An 18901-nucleotide genomic window follows, 5' to 3' on the forward strand; every position below is an offset into this window, starting at 1 on the left:
CTCTGCACTCAATTAGTATCACCCTGCCCACTTCTTCCGCCACCTGATTCCATCAGCCCATCATCCCCTCATCTACCAGACTCTATCCCAGCCCCAATCCTCCTCATACTGCTATATCTATTATCTTTCCTCTTCCCTCAGGCCCGATGCAGAGCCTTGACACAAAAGATGGTTTTCAAGTTTATTCCACCCCCGAGTCAGTTTTGTAAAGCAGCAATATGAATGCTTTGCTATATTGGGATCTCTTTGATGGATAGGAAAATAAAGCAGAGACTTTATTTTCCTTAGTATTTTTATTTTAGTATTATGATGTGTGAAACAGGACACAGATAGTCTCTGCTTTAATATTTTGAAAATTATTACATATAATATCCTGTACTTTACTATTAGTTAATTCTGCACACTGCTAAGTGTTTTTAAATGTTGCTGCTCTAACAAAAGAATCTCCCGCTCGGGATAAATAGTTATTACTACTACTATTATTATTACTGTTGTGATTCACAGCATCAAATAAACGTGAAGGTCAGAAAGTGAGAAATTGCTTATTGTGAGCTGGGTGCAAGTTTTAAGAGGTGAAAGATATTTATACAAAGTGTGTATGAACGTAGGAAAGGTCGGCCATAGTCGAATTTATTGTCATAAATACGCACAGGTGCATCGAAAAAGTTGCAGAAGCATCACATGCACATGGCATCAGGCACGACATTCACAAGAAAAACATAAATAACGGTGCAGAAGGGAAAGAATAGATTTTGCTGATTTGTGCGACACGTTATGGCTGTTAACATGCAATATGTCTGGGTTGATGGTCATTGCTCCCGGCAATTGGGATCCTGTTCTACTTTTGCTCCGTCCCACATGCCGCATCCATCAATCCCGGCTCCCAACTCCCGAGCAACAAACCGCGTGCCAGCCACGTCACGGGTGGCGCGACGTCAGTTCCTGCGTGTGCCGGTGGAGGTGACGTCAGTGGCCGGGTGAGGGTGAGCCGGTAGACAGGCCTCTCGAGAGAGCGGGGTGCAGTGAGAATGGCTTCCAACAGTCAGGCTGCTTCGAAGGACAGAGTGAGTGATCGTGCCGCCCCCGCCCTGGCAGGGCCCGGGGCCGGGGCCGGGGCCGACAGGAGCTGTGTCCTCTGCTGCCAGGAGCTGGAGATTTACGCCGTGGGCAAGTGCGATCACCCGGTCTGTTACCGCTGCTCCACCAAGATGAGGGCCCTGTGTGGGCAGAAGTACTGCGCCGTCTGCCGCTTGGAGCTCGACAAGGTAATGGGGATCGGAGGGAGGGAGCGTAGCCTCGCGGAGGGAAGCGGGGGGAGTTTAACCACCTCCGGCCCCCAACCTCCACCGGCTCAGCAGCGGGGCAGAACCCGGCGAGCCCACAAAGGGCCTCAGTGGTGGGTGTGCGCATGCACCCCAGACCCTGGTGTCGGGCCCGCCTGGGCGGGTGAATAAACGAATCTAGGGGACAGTCTACTGAAAGTCTTTTGTTTTTATATTGTTGGGTACAGTACTAAGTTGTGTGTCTTTCACGTCTCCCGCACCGTGATCAATGCGTTGTCCTACACCGAGGTCACTCCCTTTTTATGCTGTCACTTGGCGGCTTCCCGAATATGGGAAGTGGAGGTGCAAATTTCAAACATGTCAAAGTTCTCTGGTACTCAGGATGACCAAGGCTATGTCGATCTGGCATTATTTGGTTATTAATGGTAGTCTTTGGATTCTGACCTCGTTTATGTTCTCTGAAGCTTGTCTCCTTGTGACCCGCAACTTTTTGAAATAAACTTGCGTTGTTGTAACGTGTCCAAGCGCAGTGTCATATTAACCAGTATTGCAACATGCCCAAGTGCATAGTCAAATGTTTGCAGTTCTTAGGCACTTCGTTGATTCTATTGTTATCGAACTTATTAAGTATCTCCCGCAAGAAAACGAATCTTAGGGTTGTGTATGGTGACGTACATGTACTTTGACAATAAGTTTTACTTTTAAACTTTTAAGATTGACAGATTTTGGGTTTTTCCAAAGAGATTTGCGTTTTCCCAGCTAGAGTAACAGGTATTGAAAACCAGAAGGTGGGCTCTTAAAGCAACACACACAAACTGCTAGTGGAATGCAGCAGGCCAGGCAGCATCTATAGGGAGAAGGACGAAGGGTCTCGGCCCAAAACGTCGACAGTGCTTCTCCCTATAGATGCTGCCTGGCCTGCTGTGTTCCACCAGTATTTTGTGTGTGTTGCTTGAATTTCCAGCATCTGCAGATTTCCTCGGGTAGGCTCTTAAAATTGAGTTTTGCATTACAAGTTTAAATCAGCTAATCATATAGAAGGGCAACGTATTGCAAAGGTGTGTTTATTTGTAAATTTCATTTTTGATGCTGTGAACTTCTGCTATATTTTGCACCTGTACCCATTTGGACTGATGCAGACATCATAGCAGTGCTCAAAGTTCACACTATGTAGTTTTTAATGGGATAGAAACATAGAAAACCTACAGCACAATACAGGCTCTTCGGCCCACGAAGTTGTGCCGAACATGTCCATACCTCAGAAATTACTAGGCTTACCTATAGCCCTCTATTTTTCTAAGCCCCATGTGCCTATCCAAAAGCCTCTTAAAATACCCTATCGTATCTGCCTCCACCACCGTTGCTGGCAGCCCATTCCACGCACTTACCACTCTGTGAGTAAAAAACTTACCCCTGACATCTCATTATTATTATTATATTCTATTCCCCTTGAAATAAATACCAACATTGCATTTGGCTGCTTTACCACAGACTCAACCTGTAAATTGAACCTGGGAGTTTTTCAAAAGGATTCCTAAGTCCCTCTGCCCCTCTGATGTTTGAACCTTCTCCTTATTTAGATAATATTCTGCACTTTACCAAAAGGCATTTTCATACATTTCCCACACTATCTGCTATTTTGTTGTCCTTTCTTCCAATTTGTCTTAAGTCCTACTGCAGTAGCATTGCTTCCTCAGCATTATCTACCCCTCCACCAAACTTCATATCATCTGCAAACTTTGCCACAAAGCCATCAATTCCATTATCCAAACCATTGACAAACAATGTGAAAAGTAGCGGTCCTAATACTCACCCGTGAAGAACGCCACTGGCAGCCAACCAGAAAAGGTTCGTTTTATTTCCACTCGCTCCCTCCTGCCTGTCAGCTATTCCTTTCTCCTGCCAGTATCTTTCCTGTATTGGCATAGGATTTTATCTTGTTAAGCAGCTTCGTGTGGTACCTTATCAAATGCCTTCTAAGAATCTAAGTAAATGACATCCACCGCCTCTCCTTCATCCACCCTCCTTGCTACTTCCTTGAAGAACAATAACAGGTTGGTTAGACAAGATTTCCCTTGACAGAAACCAGAACTGTCTTTGACTTATTTTATCATTAGTCTTCAAGTACCCCACAACGTCATTCTTAAGAATAGACTCCAACACCTTCTCAACCACTGAGACTAGGTTAACTGGCCTATAATTTCCTTTATTTTGCCTTCCTCCCTTCTTAAAGAGCTGAGTGACATTTGCAACCTTCCTGTCCTCCAGGACCATGCCAAAATCAAGTGATTCTTGAAGGATCATTACCAATACATCTATTATCTCTTCAATAACCTTTCTTAGGACTCTGGAATGTAATCCATCTGGTCCAGGCGACTTATCCACCTTAAGACTTTTGAGTATTCCTCACACTTTTTCCTTTGTAATACAATGGCACTTATTCCTGCTCCCTAACACTCACCGACCTCTGGCACTTAGCTCGTGTCTTCCACAATGAAGACTGACGCAAAGTACCCATTAAGTCACCTGCTATTTCTTTGTCCACCATTACTACCTCAACAACATCATTTTCCGGTAGTCCAGTATCAACTCTCACCACCTTTTAACTCTTTATATAACTGAAAAGACTTTTAGTATACTGCTTTATATTATTGGCTAGTTTGTCCTCATAATTCATCTTTTCCCTTCTTATAGATTTTTGAGTTGCTTTTTTTTTTGGATTTTAAAAGCTTCCCAATCATTCAACTTCCCCCTCACTCTTGTTTCCTTATATGCCCTTCCTTTGTGTTTTATGCTGTTCATAACTTCCCTGTCAGCATGGTTGCCTACCCCTGCCATCCCTGCTAGTATCCTCCTCCAATCCACCTGGATAAACTCCTCTCTCGTGCCTCTGTAATATATGGTTGTGCTTTTTTACAGCTTGAAACATCCAAATAGCAGTTTATCTGCTGACTTAAAGCTACCTCTTATTCTACACTGGAAGATTGAGTGGAATAGCCAAGGAGTTATAAAATCGTGTAGCATGAAAATGAGCCATTCAGCCCAATGTGTCCATGCAGACTAGTGGGCATTAAATCCATCTCCCAGCACCTGGTTCACAACCTTCTTTGCCTAAGTGATTCAAGTGCTCATCTAGACACCTTAAATGCTGTCAGTGACCACCCCTCCCCCACAGTTTATCATCTTCAAGCAGTAGTTTTGAGTGTAGTGAAGATCTTCCTCATATCCCTTCTAAATTTCTTTCCCCTTTGCCCTAAAGCTATATTCTCTAATTTTATTTGCCTCTGAAATAGGAGGTTTCCTGTAGTCTACCATATTTATATTGCTCATATTTACGTAGCTTAGTCATGTCACCTTTAAGTAACTACTCCATTGTAAACAGTCCAGGTTTCTTCAGTTTTTCTGAACTGTTCTATCCTGGGCAACATCCTGTGGATTATCCTCTGCATCTTCTCCAATGCTACCTCATCCTTTTGATAGCATGGATATCAGAACTGCATGCCATACTTCAGCTGAGGTCTGACCAGTGTAGTTTCCCTTTTTGATTCCCTGTCAAATGAAAGTCAGTATTCCATATGCCTTTCTAACCTATGTTCTGTACATATTTTGCTATTTTTTCAAGGAACTATTGATATTTACTCCAAGGCCTCTATTCCTTGATACTTTCCAAGAATTTGCTATTCATTCAGTACTCCTAAATACATCACTTTGCATTTGCCTGGATTAAACTCAATCTGCCATTTTCTGGCCCATTTTGCCAATAAGCTGATATCTCTTTGCAGCCTAAGATGACCTTCCACTCTGACAGCAACTCTGCTGATCTTTGTGTCATCTGTAAACTTGTTGATGGTGCCTACCACCTTTCCCTGCTCCCTTTTTTTGAAAAGGGGGATCAATTTGCTGTTCTCCAGTAATTCCACATTTGTGTTCAGTGAAGATGTATAAATCTCAGCTGGATTCCCAGCTCTTCTAACTTCTTACTCTTGTAGCAGCCTGGTATAAATTGCATCCAATCCTGGGGATTTATCTGGGTATTAAGCCTGCTAAAGCATTTTTTTTAAGTAGTGCTTAGGATCTTGCCTTAACCTTCTGGCTCCATGCAGAGATTGAACATATTGTTCCTAATGGGTCCTATTTTTGCACTAGGTATTCTTTTACCCTTAACATAATCATAGGACACCTTCACATTTACTTTAATCCTGTCTGCTGATTTTTTTAACCTGTATTTGCCTTCCTAATTTTTTAAGAACCTCCCTATACTTTTGTGCTCTGGGCTGCTCTGTCATTCATTCCCTCTATCTCTCATGTTTGCTTTTTCTTTCTCCATCCCTTGCTATCTCTCAACATCCAATGTTCCATGCACTTGTTACCCCATGGCTATTACTATTACAGGAACACATTGGCCTTGAACTCTTGCTGTTTCTTCTTTCATTGTTTCCCATTATGCAGTTACAGAAGTATCTGCAAGTAGATGTTCTTTACCAGTGTATGAATTTCAGTTCTGTATTGAATTTGAAATTTTTAGTTGGCAGGTACAAAATGTAAAAGCTACTGTTACTTTTCTATGAGAGAGTGACCTCCCAGTTAATTCTAGAAAGCATTTAGATTTTAATTTGGAAATATTTGCCATGGTATTTTTTTAGAATGCAGAATAATGTGGAATGGTGGATTTGTGGCCTAAACTCTATTCTGACCATGCAAGGTTTAGGGTTAGGGGTTTGTAAATCTAAAGTAAGCACCATATGCCTGGCAAAATGAGACAAATCATGGATCCTGGGGTTGTAATCTCCTTAATCTTTTTTTTCAGGTGGGTTTGAAAGATGTCTCATAAATTTATTTCAAAGCCTAGAATAACTGATAGTCATGTACTGTATCATTTTTGCTTAAAGTCTAGCATTTATTTCTTGATGTATGATGTCCAAAACTAAGCATTTTTCTAGATAATTGTAATTTTTGGCATGAGCCTCTCCAGTACTACTTTCCTAGATTCCATATGGTAAGCCACAGAAGTTCTGAAATTTCGTTTAAAACAAAATACAGCAGTATCCAGAAATATTACGGAGATTAGTACTATTTTGCTTCAGCTTTAATTGGGCTCTGTGTTTGGGTACAAACATAACTAGAGTTTCAAAGTTTATTGACACCAAACAAGGATATTCATGATCACCCATGCAGCAAAATGAGCAATCCCGACATAGGCTGTGAAACTACTTGATGTTTGATGTTCTTTTGGAAATGGATTGAACATAATATATCTGGATACTTCTGAACCAATTTACTGTAACAGTGCTGAGTAGAGATGAGCTCATTTTAAAAAAATTCTGCAAACCTGGCCATTGTATTTATATTTATAGTAAAAATACTAATATCAATCATGTCCTTTGCAGGTTGTATTTGTGAATAAAATTTCTCCATTTTCAACAATAGTAACTCATCAATTCCACCATGAAAAGAAATATGGTATTTATATTGCTGATGGGAAGATTCATACCCAGTTCAGGTACTTCAATTTTCTCTTTTTTTAAAATAGTGACTCTCCAGCAGTTTCTAATGTTGAATCTATTAAGGTCTTTGTTAATATTTTTCATGGCATTTTTAAGTGGAACATGCCAATTTTTGTTAATTCAATTCAGACTCTTTCTCCTAGCATATTGGATCACATGGAGGAGAAAATGAGCAGCATATTACCATAAATATTTTTAATTTAATAAATTAAGTACTTGCAACTTGCCTTTATCAGTTGCTCATTTGGGTATTTTACATTCAATATTTTCTGTTTTATTCATTTATTTCTAATAGGAAACTCCTGCAGCATGACTGCTCAGTATGTCTTGAGTCAAGACCCTTCAATACTTTTGAAGAACTAGAACATCACATGAGGAAGCAACATGAGATGTTCAGTTGTAAACTGTGCGTAAGACACCTCCAGGTGAGTTATTTGATCGGAAGTTTGAGATACTGGGTACCTGCCAGCCTTTTTTTAAAAATTGCTTTTGTGCGTTTTTATTTTTAATATTTATGCCTCAGATGTAGAATTTTCTGCCAAACAAATATCTGTCCATCCTGATTGGCCTTAAATTATGGTGATGTGCTGGCTTGAATTATTACAGTTTTTGCTGAAGATAAACTTGATGCTTAAACAGGTGAAGGTGAATAAATGGTCAAATTGGGATTGTGCAGTTGTAATGTTTCCATGGAACTGCTGCCTTTGACCTTCTAAGTGCCAGAGAATGCTGGTTTGTAAGCTATTGTCAAATAAAACTTGTTTTAATTGTATCCTGTGGAAGACTCACCGCTCACAGTTCACCACTCATTGAAAAATTAGAATATTCTCTGCCAGTTACGTATACTGCTTTCTCATGGATTGTTTGGGGTTTCTTGGGATGTTCAAAAGTGTTTAAGTAGCCATTTCATCTCGTGTTTATTTAACAAGTCACAAGTATTCACAATTGTGTTTGGCAGGATCATAGTAATTGTAGAATTGATTAACTGGGTGCCATACTTTTAGATACACCTGGTGCTGTTTGTGGCATTGCTGTGGTTGAACACGTTTTCCTCACAGTGAAGCTCAAACTTCTGTTCTTCACAAGAACTTGTAACATTTCACTCTCTGTGCATGATGGTTCTGAAGTTCAAAGGTACAATTTAATGTCAGAGAGATGTATACACTATACATCCTGAGATGCTTTTTCTTCACAACCACCCACAAAAACAGAGGAGTGCCCCAAAGAATGAACGATATTTAAATGTTAAAACCCCAAAACTCTCCCACTGCCCAGCTCCTTCCTCCCTTGTGTAAGTGGCATCAAGTAACAATTCCCCGAACCCCCTCCCCCACCACCACACCAGCAAGAAAGAAAACAGCCATCTGCACCGCCACTGAGCACTCAAGCATGAGCAAAGCAATAGCAAAGACACAAACTTGCAGTTACCCCAAAGACTTGGCGTTTCACTTGGTATTCGACATACCACAGGTTCTCTCTCTCCCTAATAAGGGAGAAAGGGGTGTCTCCATTTTTCCAGCGAGCGGGAAGACATAACAAATAACTCACTGGTTTACGATGTTAAAAGTCCATTATGCCGCTTTTTTGAGCTCTGTGCCTGAAGATCGCAAAGATCCCAGGTCTCCAGGGACACAGCAGATATTCTGACACCCCTGACAACACGCAGGTCTCCTGTTGTGACACGACTCTCAATCTGCTCATCTCCAGCGCCCCCAAGGTCCTAGGCTTCTGAATTTGAGCTGGACCCCAAGAGCGGGTCCCATTCCTGCAAAGAACCGAAGTCAGCATGTAACTCCGGGTCAGGGTCTTCAAAAGAACCCTGAAAGGGAAAAATAAAGATACTAAAGATGGAAATAGAGCTGTTTCCGAAGATGCAAGCAAAGGAGTCGCCATTAGGCACCATTAATCCTCCTAAGCTCTACCTTCTATTGTAGATAAGTTGACTGTTGGATTACATTTGTTCAGCCTGATCTTGCTCTCTGTACAAGTCAATAGCTACTTTTGTTGAAGGGTGAACAAATGAAGGGTCTCATCCTGAAATGTGGACTTTTTATTCCTTTCTATAGATGTTGCCTGACCTGAGTTTCTGTAGCATTTTGTGTAAGCTGCTTTCGTCAATCTTCTGATGGCATATGAAATTCCCATAAGTATATTCTGTGTCCTTGTTATACTACTCATTGATTTAGCACTTTAGAGAGGGCAATGATTTACTTATTTGTGACTTGAAACTGTGGAACTTAGAGATGCTAAAGGCTACTCTTTTCTGCTGAAGCATTAAGATTCCAATGAGCCTTGAAAGGGTAAATGTGGAGATTTTGTTTCGTGTGGTTAGGGTGTCCAGAACCAGGGATTACAGTCTCAATGTTGAAGATTAACCATTCAGGACAGATGTGAGAAGAAATTTCTTCATCTAAAGGCTAATACATTTTTGGAATTCTCTAAGAGCACTGTGGAGGCTCAGTTGCTACGTATATGCAAATTGGCAATGGATCGAATAGGATGTTAAGTGAGTATAAGAAAGTGGCACAAGGTGTTTTTTTTGGGAGAGAAACATGGTCTTGATTGCCAATACAAGCATAACAGATAAAATGGTCTATTTCTCTTTTTTTTGGTTGTTTCTTGGGTTTCTTCTGTCTGTTACACAAGACACAAAAGGGAAATGGGTCTGACAAGTTCAAGAAATTGGCCAGGAGATGCATTTCTGTTACTTTCAATTTTGACACATAACCCCCAACTTGTGGTTGACTGTCCCAGCTATGTCCAATGCTAAGTGGTCAGTCTGATTCTATTCTTGTGATTTTTTAAATATATATTTTGATGGTTTACTACATGAGTAGTAATCTTTGGGTTGAGAGTCAGTTAAGTATGAGAGTTTGGATTTACATTGGCCAATTGGATAAATGATGGCACATTTTCATCCCTGAACTATAGAAAGCCAGATGGACTTCATGGACTCTGAGTAGTTTGTTTTAATGAATATTTAGTTAAATTGCTGAATTTAATTTCCCCTTGTGAAATTAATCAACTGAGTCTGATGGATAAAATCAATATTGCCAAACGATGAGTTATTTTGCAGTTGACCCATTTTTTGTAAATTTTATCCTTAAATTTTTATTTTCAGCGTTGAAAGCTTCTTAGTTATCAGGTATGGTTTAGTATCATGTTGTGGCGACCCAATTACTAGCACACTCGAACCGGCTGACAGTTAGCCAGCGTGCAGGCGCAAAGGCTAGGTCCGGAACAAAGGGAGAAAGCCTGAGGCGGTGTCAGTACGTGCCTCTCGAGGCATCCGGTGGGGGAGGGAAAGTTTAAAGCAAGACTGTGAAGTGGGAATAAACTTTATCTTTGACTGCAGTTTACCGACTCCGTGTCGTTATTTTAGCGCTGCGTGTAGCACACCGCTACAATTGGAGACCCTTACGGTCCAAACGTTTTTGGACTGGAGATGAACGACGCCGCATCTGTTCATGCGGTTTCCTTGAAACTGCCAAGCTTCTGGATGCTACAACCTCACCTATGGTTTCAGCAAGCAGAAGCCCAATTCCACGTTCGGCAGATAACCTCAGAGGACACCCGTTACTACTACGTGGTGAGCTCCCTCGACCAGGACACAGCGGCCCAGGTCGCGGAGTTCGTACAGTCTCCCCCGGCGGACGGCAAGTACACGGAATTCAAAGCCCTGCTCATAAGGACTTTCGGGCTCTCCCGCCGCGAGCGAGCTGCCCGTTTACTGCACCTGGATGGCTTGGGAGACAGGCCTCCATCAGCTTTAATAAATGAGATGTTGTCTCTGGCCGACGGACACACACCCTGCCTCATGTTTGAGCAGGCATTCCTGGAGCAGCTGCCCGAGGACATACGCCTGCTGCTGTCCGACGCGGATTTCAGCGACCCCCGGAAGGTGGCAGCCTGGGCGGACTTGCTGTGGAATGCCAAGAAGGGGAGTGGGGCGTCCATCTCACTGATCACCCGGCCACGCTCCCAGCAGCAAACCAGTCCAGGCCCGGCCGCAGAGCCCGCTAAACCCAGAGGCCAGGGTGTGGAGCCCAACGGGTAATGGTGTTTCTACCACCAGCGGTGGGGCGCAGAAGCCCGCCGTTGTCGCCCGCCCTGCCAGTTCCCGGGAAACGCCAGGGCCAGCCGTTGCTGATGGCTACGGCGGCTGGCCATCGGGATAGCCTCCTGTATGTGTGGGACAGCAGGTCGGGACGCCGGTTTTTGGTCGACACCGGTGCCGAGATCAGCGTCTTACCTCCGACGAGTTACGACACCCGCAGCAGGGCGCCGGGTCCCCCCCTGCGGGCCGCGAACGGCAGCACAATAAGGACCTATGGCACCCGTGCAGTGCAGCTACGGTTCGGCTCCAGCCAGTTCACGTGGGACTTCACACTGGCCGCCGTAGTCCAACCGCTTCTGGGTGCGGATTTCTTGCGGGCTCACAGCCTACTGGTCGACCTGCCCAGGAAGAGACTGGTTCACGCTGAGACTTTTCAGAAGTTCTTCCTGGGTGCAGCCCAGTTGCCAGCCCCTCACCTCGGCTCCATCACGCTGTCCGACAACGACTTCACCAGGGTCCTGGCGGATTTCTCATCGGTTCTGGCATCGCAGTTCGCGGCAGCCATGCCCTGACACGGCGTACAGCACCACATCCTGACCCAGGGACCACCCCTCCACGCCCGTGCTCGGCGGCTTCCCCCGGACAAGCTCCGACTGGCGAAGGAGGAGTTCAAGAGGATGGAGGAATTCGGGATCATCCGGCGGTCCGACAGCCCATGGGCCTCCCCCCTGCACATGGTGCCCAAAGCGACAGGGGGCTGGAGACCGTGCGGCGACTACCGCAGGCTGAACGAGGCTACAACACCGGACCGCTACCTTGTGCCGCACATTCAGGACTTTGCAGCAAACCTGCACGGCGCACGGATCTTCTCCAAGGTAGACCTTGTCTGGGGATACCATCAAATCCCGATGCATCCGGACGACGTCCCCAAAATGGCTCTCATCACCCCGTTCGGCCTGAAGAATGCCGCACAGACGTTCCAGCGGTTAATGGACGCGGTGGGATGCGACCTGGACTTTGCATTCAATTATTTGGACGACATCCTCATAGCCAGCAGCAGTCGTCAGGAGCATCTGTCCCACCTCCGACAACTCTATGCCCGGCTGAGTGACTACGGTCTAACAATCAACCTGACCAAATGCCAGTTCGGGCTCGACATCATTGACTTCCTGGGCCACAGGATTACCACAGACGGGGCAACCCCTCTGCCCTCTAAGGTAGATGCGGTCCGCCATTTCCCCCAACCCACCACGATCAAAGGCCTTCAGGAATTCGTAGGTATGGTCAATTTCTACCACCGCTTCCTCCCTTCAGCTGCCCGGATCATGCGCCCCCGTTCGCCTTGCTGTCCGGTCCAGGCAAGGATATTACCTGGGACGAGGAGTCTGCCGCCGCTTTCATTCAAACGAAGGATGCCTTGGCGAACGCCGCGATGGTAGTGCACCCCAAAATGGACGTCCCTACCGCCCTCACAGTGGACGCAGCTAATACGGCAGTCGGTGGGGTACTGGAGCAGCTCATCGCGGGCCGCTGGCAACCCCTGGCATTTTTCAGCAAACACCTGCGGCCACCCGAGCTCAAATACAGTGCTTTCGACCGGGAACTGTTGGCGCTATACCTGGCAATCCGGCATTTCAGGTACTTCTTAGAAGGTAGGCCCTTCACCGCGTTCACGGACCACAAACCACTTACCTTTACATTCACAGAGGTGTCTGATCCCTGGTCGTCCCGCCAGCAGCGCCATCTGTCCTACATCTCTGAATACACGACGGACGTCCGGCACGTCTCGGGTAAGGACAATGTTGTGGCGGATGCGCTCTCTCACCCTAACATTCACGCCCTTTCCCAAGGGGTAGACTTTGAGGCGCTGGCAGAGGCACAGCAGGCAGATGAGGAGATCCCAAGTTACAGGACCGTAGGCCCAGGTGAGAGGACCCTACTCTGTGACGTCGCCACCGGCCAGCCCCGTCCCGTCGTCCCGCCACCTTGGCGGCGACGTGTTTTCGACTCTATTCATAACTTGGCGCATCCCTCCATCCGCACTACCGTCCGGATGGTCTCCAGCAGGTTTGTTTGGCACGGACTCCGCAAGCAGGTCCGTGAATGGGCCAGAATGTGCATGCACTGCCAGACGGCCAAGGTGCAGCGACACACCAAGGCCCCGCTGCAGCAGTTCCACCCCACCCACCAGCGTTTCGACCACATTCATGTGGATATCGTGGGCCCCCTGCCAGTGTCGTGTGGAGCGCGGCACCTCCTGACTATCATGGACCGGTTCACAAGATGGCCAGAGGCGGTCCTGCTCACGGGCACCACCTATGAATCTTGCGCCCGGGCACTGATCGCCACCTGGGTGTCCCGCTTTGGTGTACCGGCCCACATTACCTCCAACAGAGGCACCCAGTTCACCTCCAGCCTGTGGTCAGCGATGGCCAGCCTGTTGGGGACTCAGCTGCACCACACCACTGCCTACCACCCACAGTCGAACGGACTGGTGGAGCGTTTCCACCGTCACCTGAAGTCGGCTCTCATGGCCCGCCTGCGAGGAGCTAACTGGGCGGACGAGCTTCCCTGGGTCCTACTCGGCATCCACACGGTGCCCAAAGACGATCTGCACGCTTCGTCGGCCGAGTTGGTGTACGACGCACCCTGGTCGTTCCCAGGGAGTTCATACCAGCCCCAAGGGGGCGAGAGGAAGAACCCGCAGCAGTCCTGGGCAGACTACGCGAGAGGCTCGGTGCCCTGGCCCCCATACCCACTTCGCAGCATGGACAGCACCCGACCTGCGTACCCAAAGACCTGCAGAACTGTAAGTTTATGTTTGTACGACGGGGCGGGCATCGGCCACCGCTGCAACAGCCCTACGAGGGGCCGTTTACGGTGATCAGAAACGACAGGTCCACGTTCGTGCTGGACGTTGGGGGGAGAGAGGAGGTTTTCATGGTGGACCGACTCAAACCGGCCCATGTGGACTTGGCGCAACCGGTCGAGTTTCTGGCACCGCGGCGCAGAGGCCGACCTCCCAAACAGGGTCCGGCCCAGACTGTGGACATTGTGGGGTGTATCGCCGGTTCTGGGGGGGGGGGTTATGTGGCGACCCAATTACTACCACACTCGAACCGGCTGACAATTAGCCAGCGTGCAGGCACAAAGGCTAGGTCCGGAACAAAGGGAGAAAGCCTGAGGCGGTGTCAGTACGTGCCTCTCGAGGCATCCGGCGGGGGAGGGAGAGTTTAAAGCAAGACTGTGAAGTGGGAATAAACTTTATCTTTGACTGCAGTTTACCGACTCCGTGTCGTTATTTTAGCGCTGCGTGTAGCACACCGCTACAATGTGATCAATTCAACTTTTTAACTATATTTCTTTTGTTATCTAGTTTCACATTGGAAATGTAAGAAGTGTTTGAAATCTTGAAATGGAAATCAGTTTCAAGGCTTTTATGTTCAGTCTTCAGAAGAATTTAACTGATTAACAATGCTGAAATATTACCAAAACTATATATTACTGTTTTAACTAATCTGCTTTTGATCAAAGTTACAAACACCTTTTTAAGATTTAACATGGATGTACGTGGTCTTATTATAAAATTGTTTACAATTAAATGTTATTTATTCAGTGTTTTGTTTTAGTTGTTTTTAACTTGAGTTGTACAGGGCCTTGCAACTATATACAATTTATTAATGTACAATAACTAATCATTTAACAAAAATTAAATGTTAATTACTTAGTAAATTAGAAGACAAAAATTACATGGTATTTTTAAGAGATCTTCAGTAAGAAGTTAATTTCTGATTAGTATTGTTTTATGCATCTATCATATTAGTTTGCAAAGTGAAACTGATGCCTTTCCGTGAAATTGCTACTAGGTAAAATGAATTATTTCATTTTAATTAAATGCCTTTCAGATTTTCAGCTATGAACGAAAATGGTATAACCGGAAAGACCTTGCCCGTCATCGAATACATGGTGACCCAGATGATACTTCACATCGTGGCCATCCTTTGTGCAAATTCTGTGATGATCGTTATCTAGATAATGATGAATTACTTAAACATTTGAGGCGGGATCACTATTTCTGCCATTTCTGTGACTCTGATGGTGCTCAGGAATATTATAGGTAAGTTGGATAAAACTGTGGGCAAACTACAAAATGAACTTTTAGAGACAAATTTACTGATGCACAGTTTAACGTGGTTTATCCCAACAGAAACTTGATCTTTTCATTAATTATACAGGGTAGTTATTTGCAACATAATAATGACTTTTATTATAATATATCTTTTATAGACTAAAAGAATGAGCAATAAGAGGTAGAAATAGCATGTAGATTGCAGTTACTGTAGAGGACCTGTAAGGAAAGAATCGTTTACGCAGAATGTGATCATGCTCAATGTTGATACTGGGTGTGAGATCAGGGGGTGGGGGAAGAGTCTTTGTTTTCAATCTAATGATGTTGAAGTCTGTGTGTTTAATGTCATACAATATGAACTGGAGTTTTGGTTTGTTTTCTTCAGCTGCAGAATTCTCAACATCCCACTTGAACAGAAACCTACTGAATTTAACCATCTCTTTCCTGAAAGTGCCCACTTAATTCAAATGGACCTAGATGTTGAATGTTTTGGGGTTATCACTGTTGAACTCTATCATGTCCTTGTTTTCCAGAGGGGTTCTGTTGTTGACCATCAACAGTAAAACCTTAGTTAATTGTTTTTGTTGTTTCTTCAATTAATCTCCAAGAATGTATACAATTAAAAGCAGTGTGCTAAATAAGCAATTTTCTGTTCTGTTATGCCCTTATTGGTCTATATTATTTCATGAACAATCCCAAAAAAATTTGCATTTAATTTTCTTGCAGTGATTATGATTATCTTCGTGATCATTTTCGGGAGAAGCACTATCTGTGTGAAGAAGGACGTTGTAATACTGAGCAGTTTACTCATGCTTTTCGTTCTGAAATTGATTACAAAGCACATAAAGCTGCTTCCCACAGCAAAAACAGAGCAGAGGCCAGACAAAATAGACAGATTGACCTGCAGTTCAATTATGCTCCGCGACATCAAAGGCGAAATGAAGGTAACAGTGTGCGGTAGTTGACCAGTACAATTGCAAATTGTGGTTCAATTATGATTTTCCTCATAATTTCAAGTTACCATTAAGAAAGGAGCTGAAGAATCCCAAAAATACACATACTTGTAATCTGTTGGAGTAAACAGATGCCATCTGAGCATTATTTCTCTGCTGAATCTGGATTTGCCATGGGAGCATCTTTTCTGATCACAAAATTCTCCCTTTTATTTCTGTATCCATCAATATCTCTGTATTTCCACAAGTGACAATAGAATCATAGAATTGCACAGCATAGAAACATGCCTTTTGGCCCTAATTATAACATGCTGACTAAGATGCCTATCCATACTAATCCCATATCCTCTTAACTTTTCCTATCCGTAGATTTGTCGAAATATCTTTTGAATGTTGTAATTGTACCTGCCCCTACCACTTCCTCTGGCAGCTTGTTTCACATACCCATCACCTTCTGTCTGTGGGGGTGGGTGGGAGGAGTGGTTAGAAACTCCTCTCCTTGTATCTCAAACTCTCCAGTCCAGACAATATTCCTATGAGTCTTTTATGCACTGCCTCAAGCTTAATAGCGCCCATGACCAGAACTGCAAACAATCCTCCATCTGCAGCCTAACCAACAAGTTGTACAACAGTAACATGATGTCCCAACTTCTTCATTCCTCAGCCATTGAAAGCAAACTTCACTAATTTACTAACTGACCTATGTCCTACAAATATTCTAACTTTTTGGGCCAATTTACCATCTGGGGTTTATCAGAGGCCTTGCTAAAGTCCGTGGAGACAGCATCCACCACCCTACCTTTGTCAATCTTCTTTTGTAAATTAAAAACTCAATCTGATTTGATCTGCCATGAACAAAGCTACATTAAGTATTGCTAATTTGCCTTTATATATGCAACCAAATCTTCTCAGAACCCCTTCCAGTAACTTTCCAGTACTGATAAATGGCCCATTGGGGCCTGTAATTCCCTGGCTTTTTTTTAAAAAAAGCTTCCCTTCAGTCTTCTGGTATCTCACTGCTGGCTTAGGGCAAGCTTCTCCTTTGCTTCGCATCACCACCTCAAAAATTTTGCTTCAGGGTATCACTTTCCTTGAACTTGCTAGGTTCCATGAACTTTTCTAGACAACACAATTGAAGTATTCATTTAGATCCTGCACATCTTTATTTATTGAGAAAGATCGTGGAATGGGCCCTTCAGATCCTTCGAGTTGCGCAGCCCAGCAACCCCCCCCCCCCCCATTTAATCCTAGTCGAATCATGGGACACTTTACAGTAACCAATTAGCCTACCAACTGGTATGTCTTTGGACTGTGGGAGGAAACTGGAGCACCTGGAGGAAACCTAAGCATTCAGGGGGAGAACATACAAACTCCTTACAGACAGCAGGAATTGAACCCGGGTCACTTGTGTTGTGCCACCACACATTGCTACACTGATTCCTCAAAGGACCTACTGTCTTGTAATTACCCAGTTGCTCTAAATACAATTGTAGAATTGGATAGGATTCTCCTTTACTCTTATCCGCCAAGTAATCCCGTGTTCTCTTTGTCCTAACTTATATCCCTTGCATTCCTCAAGGGTCTTGTTTGCCTTGCGTATGCTTCCTTTTTCTTGACCAAAGCCTTAATATCACCCTTATTGTGATTCCCTAATCCTGCAAGCCTTGTCCTTCACTCTAACAAGAACATGCTGGCCCTGAAGTATCTCATTTTCAAAAGCTTCCCATTTGCCCGACATTCTTATACCTTTAATAGCCTGTCACAATCAATTTTTGCTAGTTCTTTTTCTAATGCCATCAAATTTAATCTTGCTTCAATTTAGGGCTTTAACTTTTGAACTAACCCTATCTTCTAAGCCTATCATGAAACCAATAGAATTATGGCACTAGTCCCAAAGTACTTTGCCCTTTCCTCACACTATCAGTAGCCACTCAGTTAGCCTCTTTTCCTAAGGTGAAGTTGATAAAGGCTTTTCTTTAACAGAGCCATCTACATACTGTTTCAGAAAACTTTCCTGTACACTTAACAAGTTCAGCTTCATCTAATCCCTTAGCATGGTCAGTCCCAGTGATTATTAGGGAAGTTGAAATTGCCATCTCTTAAGGCCCTGTGATTCTGTGATTTCCTTGCATGTTGCTGCTTGAATTCCTGCTATTAGGGAGACTTGTACAATCCCTTCAAAGTTATCACCCATTTTATTATTTCTAAGTTCTACCCATATAGATTTGCTAAATGTTACCCAATCCTGCTTCTCTTCCCCCAGAATATTCTCACTAAGTACTGCTTATTGAATCTGAAAACTACCCACAAATTATTAAACACTGATTTAATCCTTGTTTTCAAATGCTAACCTCATTTCTGCTTGTAATATCAAAACTGGTTTTATGAAATCTTTCAAAATGCACTTGGGGGCCCTTTCTGAATTTCTGTTTAATAAGTTAATTTTATTACAAGTCTCACTTGTTTTCTTTTCATTCCTAGTTATCTAAGTGAATCTGCATTACCTCTTTCCTTGCCTGTTGATCTTCAATAATGGTAGTGCCCAAAAGTACTAAGTACTCCATTTGCAGATTAAACAATATCTTGTGTAGACTCATCATTTACCTCATTTTTATATTAAATGCCACTTTATTGGAGCTAAACTGCATGTAACTTTTTGTTTCGACCATATGCAAGTTGGATTCAAGAATTCAGTGTTGCCTTTTTGAGTGGATTATGTTTACATATCATTTTAAATGTAAATTACATTGTGCTTCACAGGTGTTTTCTAAACTGTTGCTCTTTCTGGCTATCCATTGCCTAATGTGTGTGCTCCAGTGTGGGTCCAGAAATTGCTCCACATTTTTTTAAATTGAAATGCTTTCTATTTTTGCATAGAAACAATAGTTTGTGATTAATTAAGAATATACAGTATCTGGAGTTCCAATTTGTTACATTTGCATTAGCCTCTCCAGACCTAACTAAATTACAGTCAT

The 18901-nt window shown here is 43.9% G+C and overlaps 1 protein-coding gene across 2 annotated transcripts in view; it reads left to right on the forward strand.

Annotated features, from left to right (window-relative positions):
* The first annotated feature begins 842 nt into the window (after positions 1–842).
* Positions 843–18901, forward strand: part of znf598 (zinc finger protein 598) — a 34523-nt gene continuing 16464 nt past the window's right edge. Inside the window, exons 1-5 of one of the 2 annotated variants that reach the window (XR_012100778.1) lie at positions 843–1265; positions 6671–6783; positions 7083–7212; positions 14750–14961; positions 15700–15917. Coding sequence is in view for 1 of the 2 variants with exons in the window: in XM_073060736.1 (XP_072916837.1) it covers positions 1029–1265; positions 6671–6783; positions 7083–7212; positions 14750–14961; positions 15700–15917 (910 nt within the window). In the remaining variant the exon portion in view is untranslated. The remainder of the gene's footprint in view (positions 1266–6670; positions 6784–7082; positions 7213–14749; positions 14962–15699; positions 15918–18901) is intronic. The other variant, XM_073060736.1, reaches the window with a different exon arrangement.

The sequence above is a fragment of the Hemitrygon akajei genome, chromosome 11, assembly GCF_048418815.1.
Source record: "Hemitrygon akajei chromosome 11, sHemAka1.3, whole genome shotgun sequence".
Classification (NCBI taxonomy): Eukaryota; Metazoa; Chordata; class Chondrichthyes; order Myliobatiformes; family Dasyatidae; genus Hemitrygon; species Hemitrygon akajei.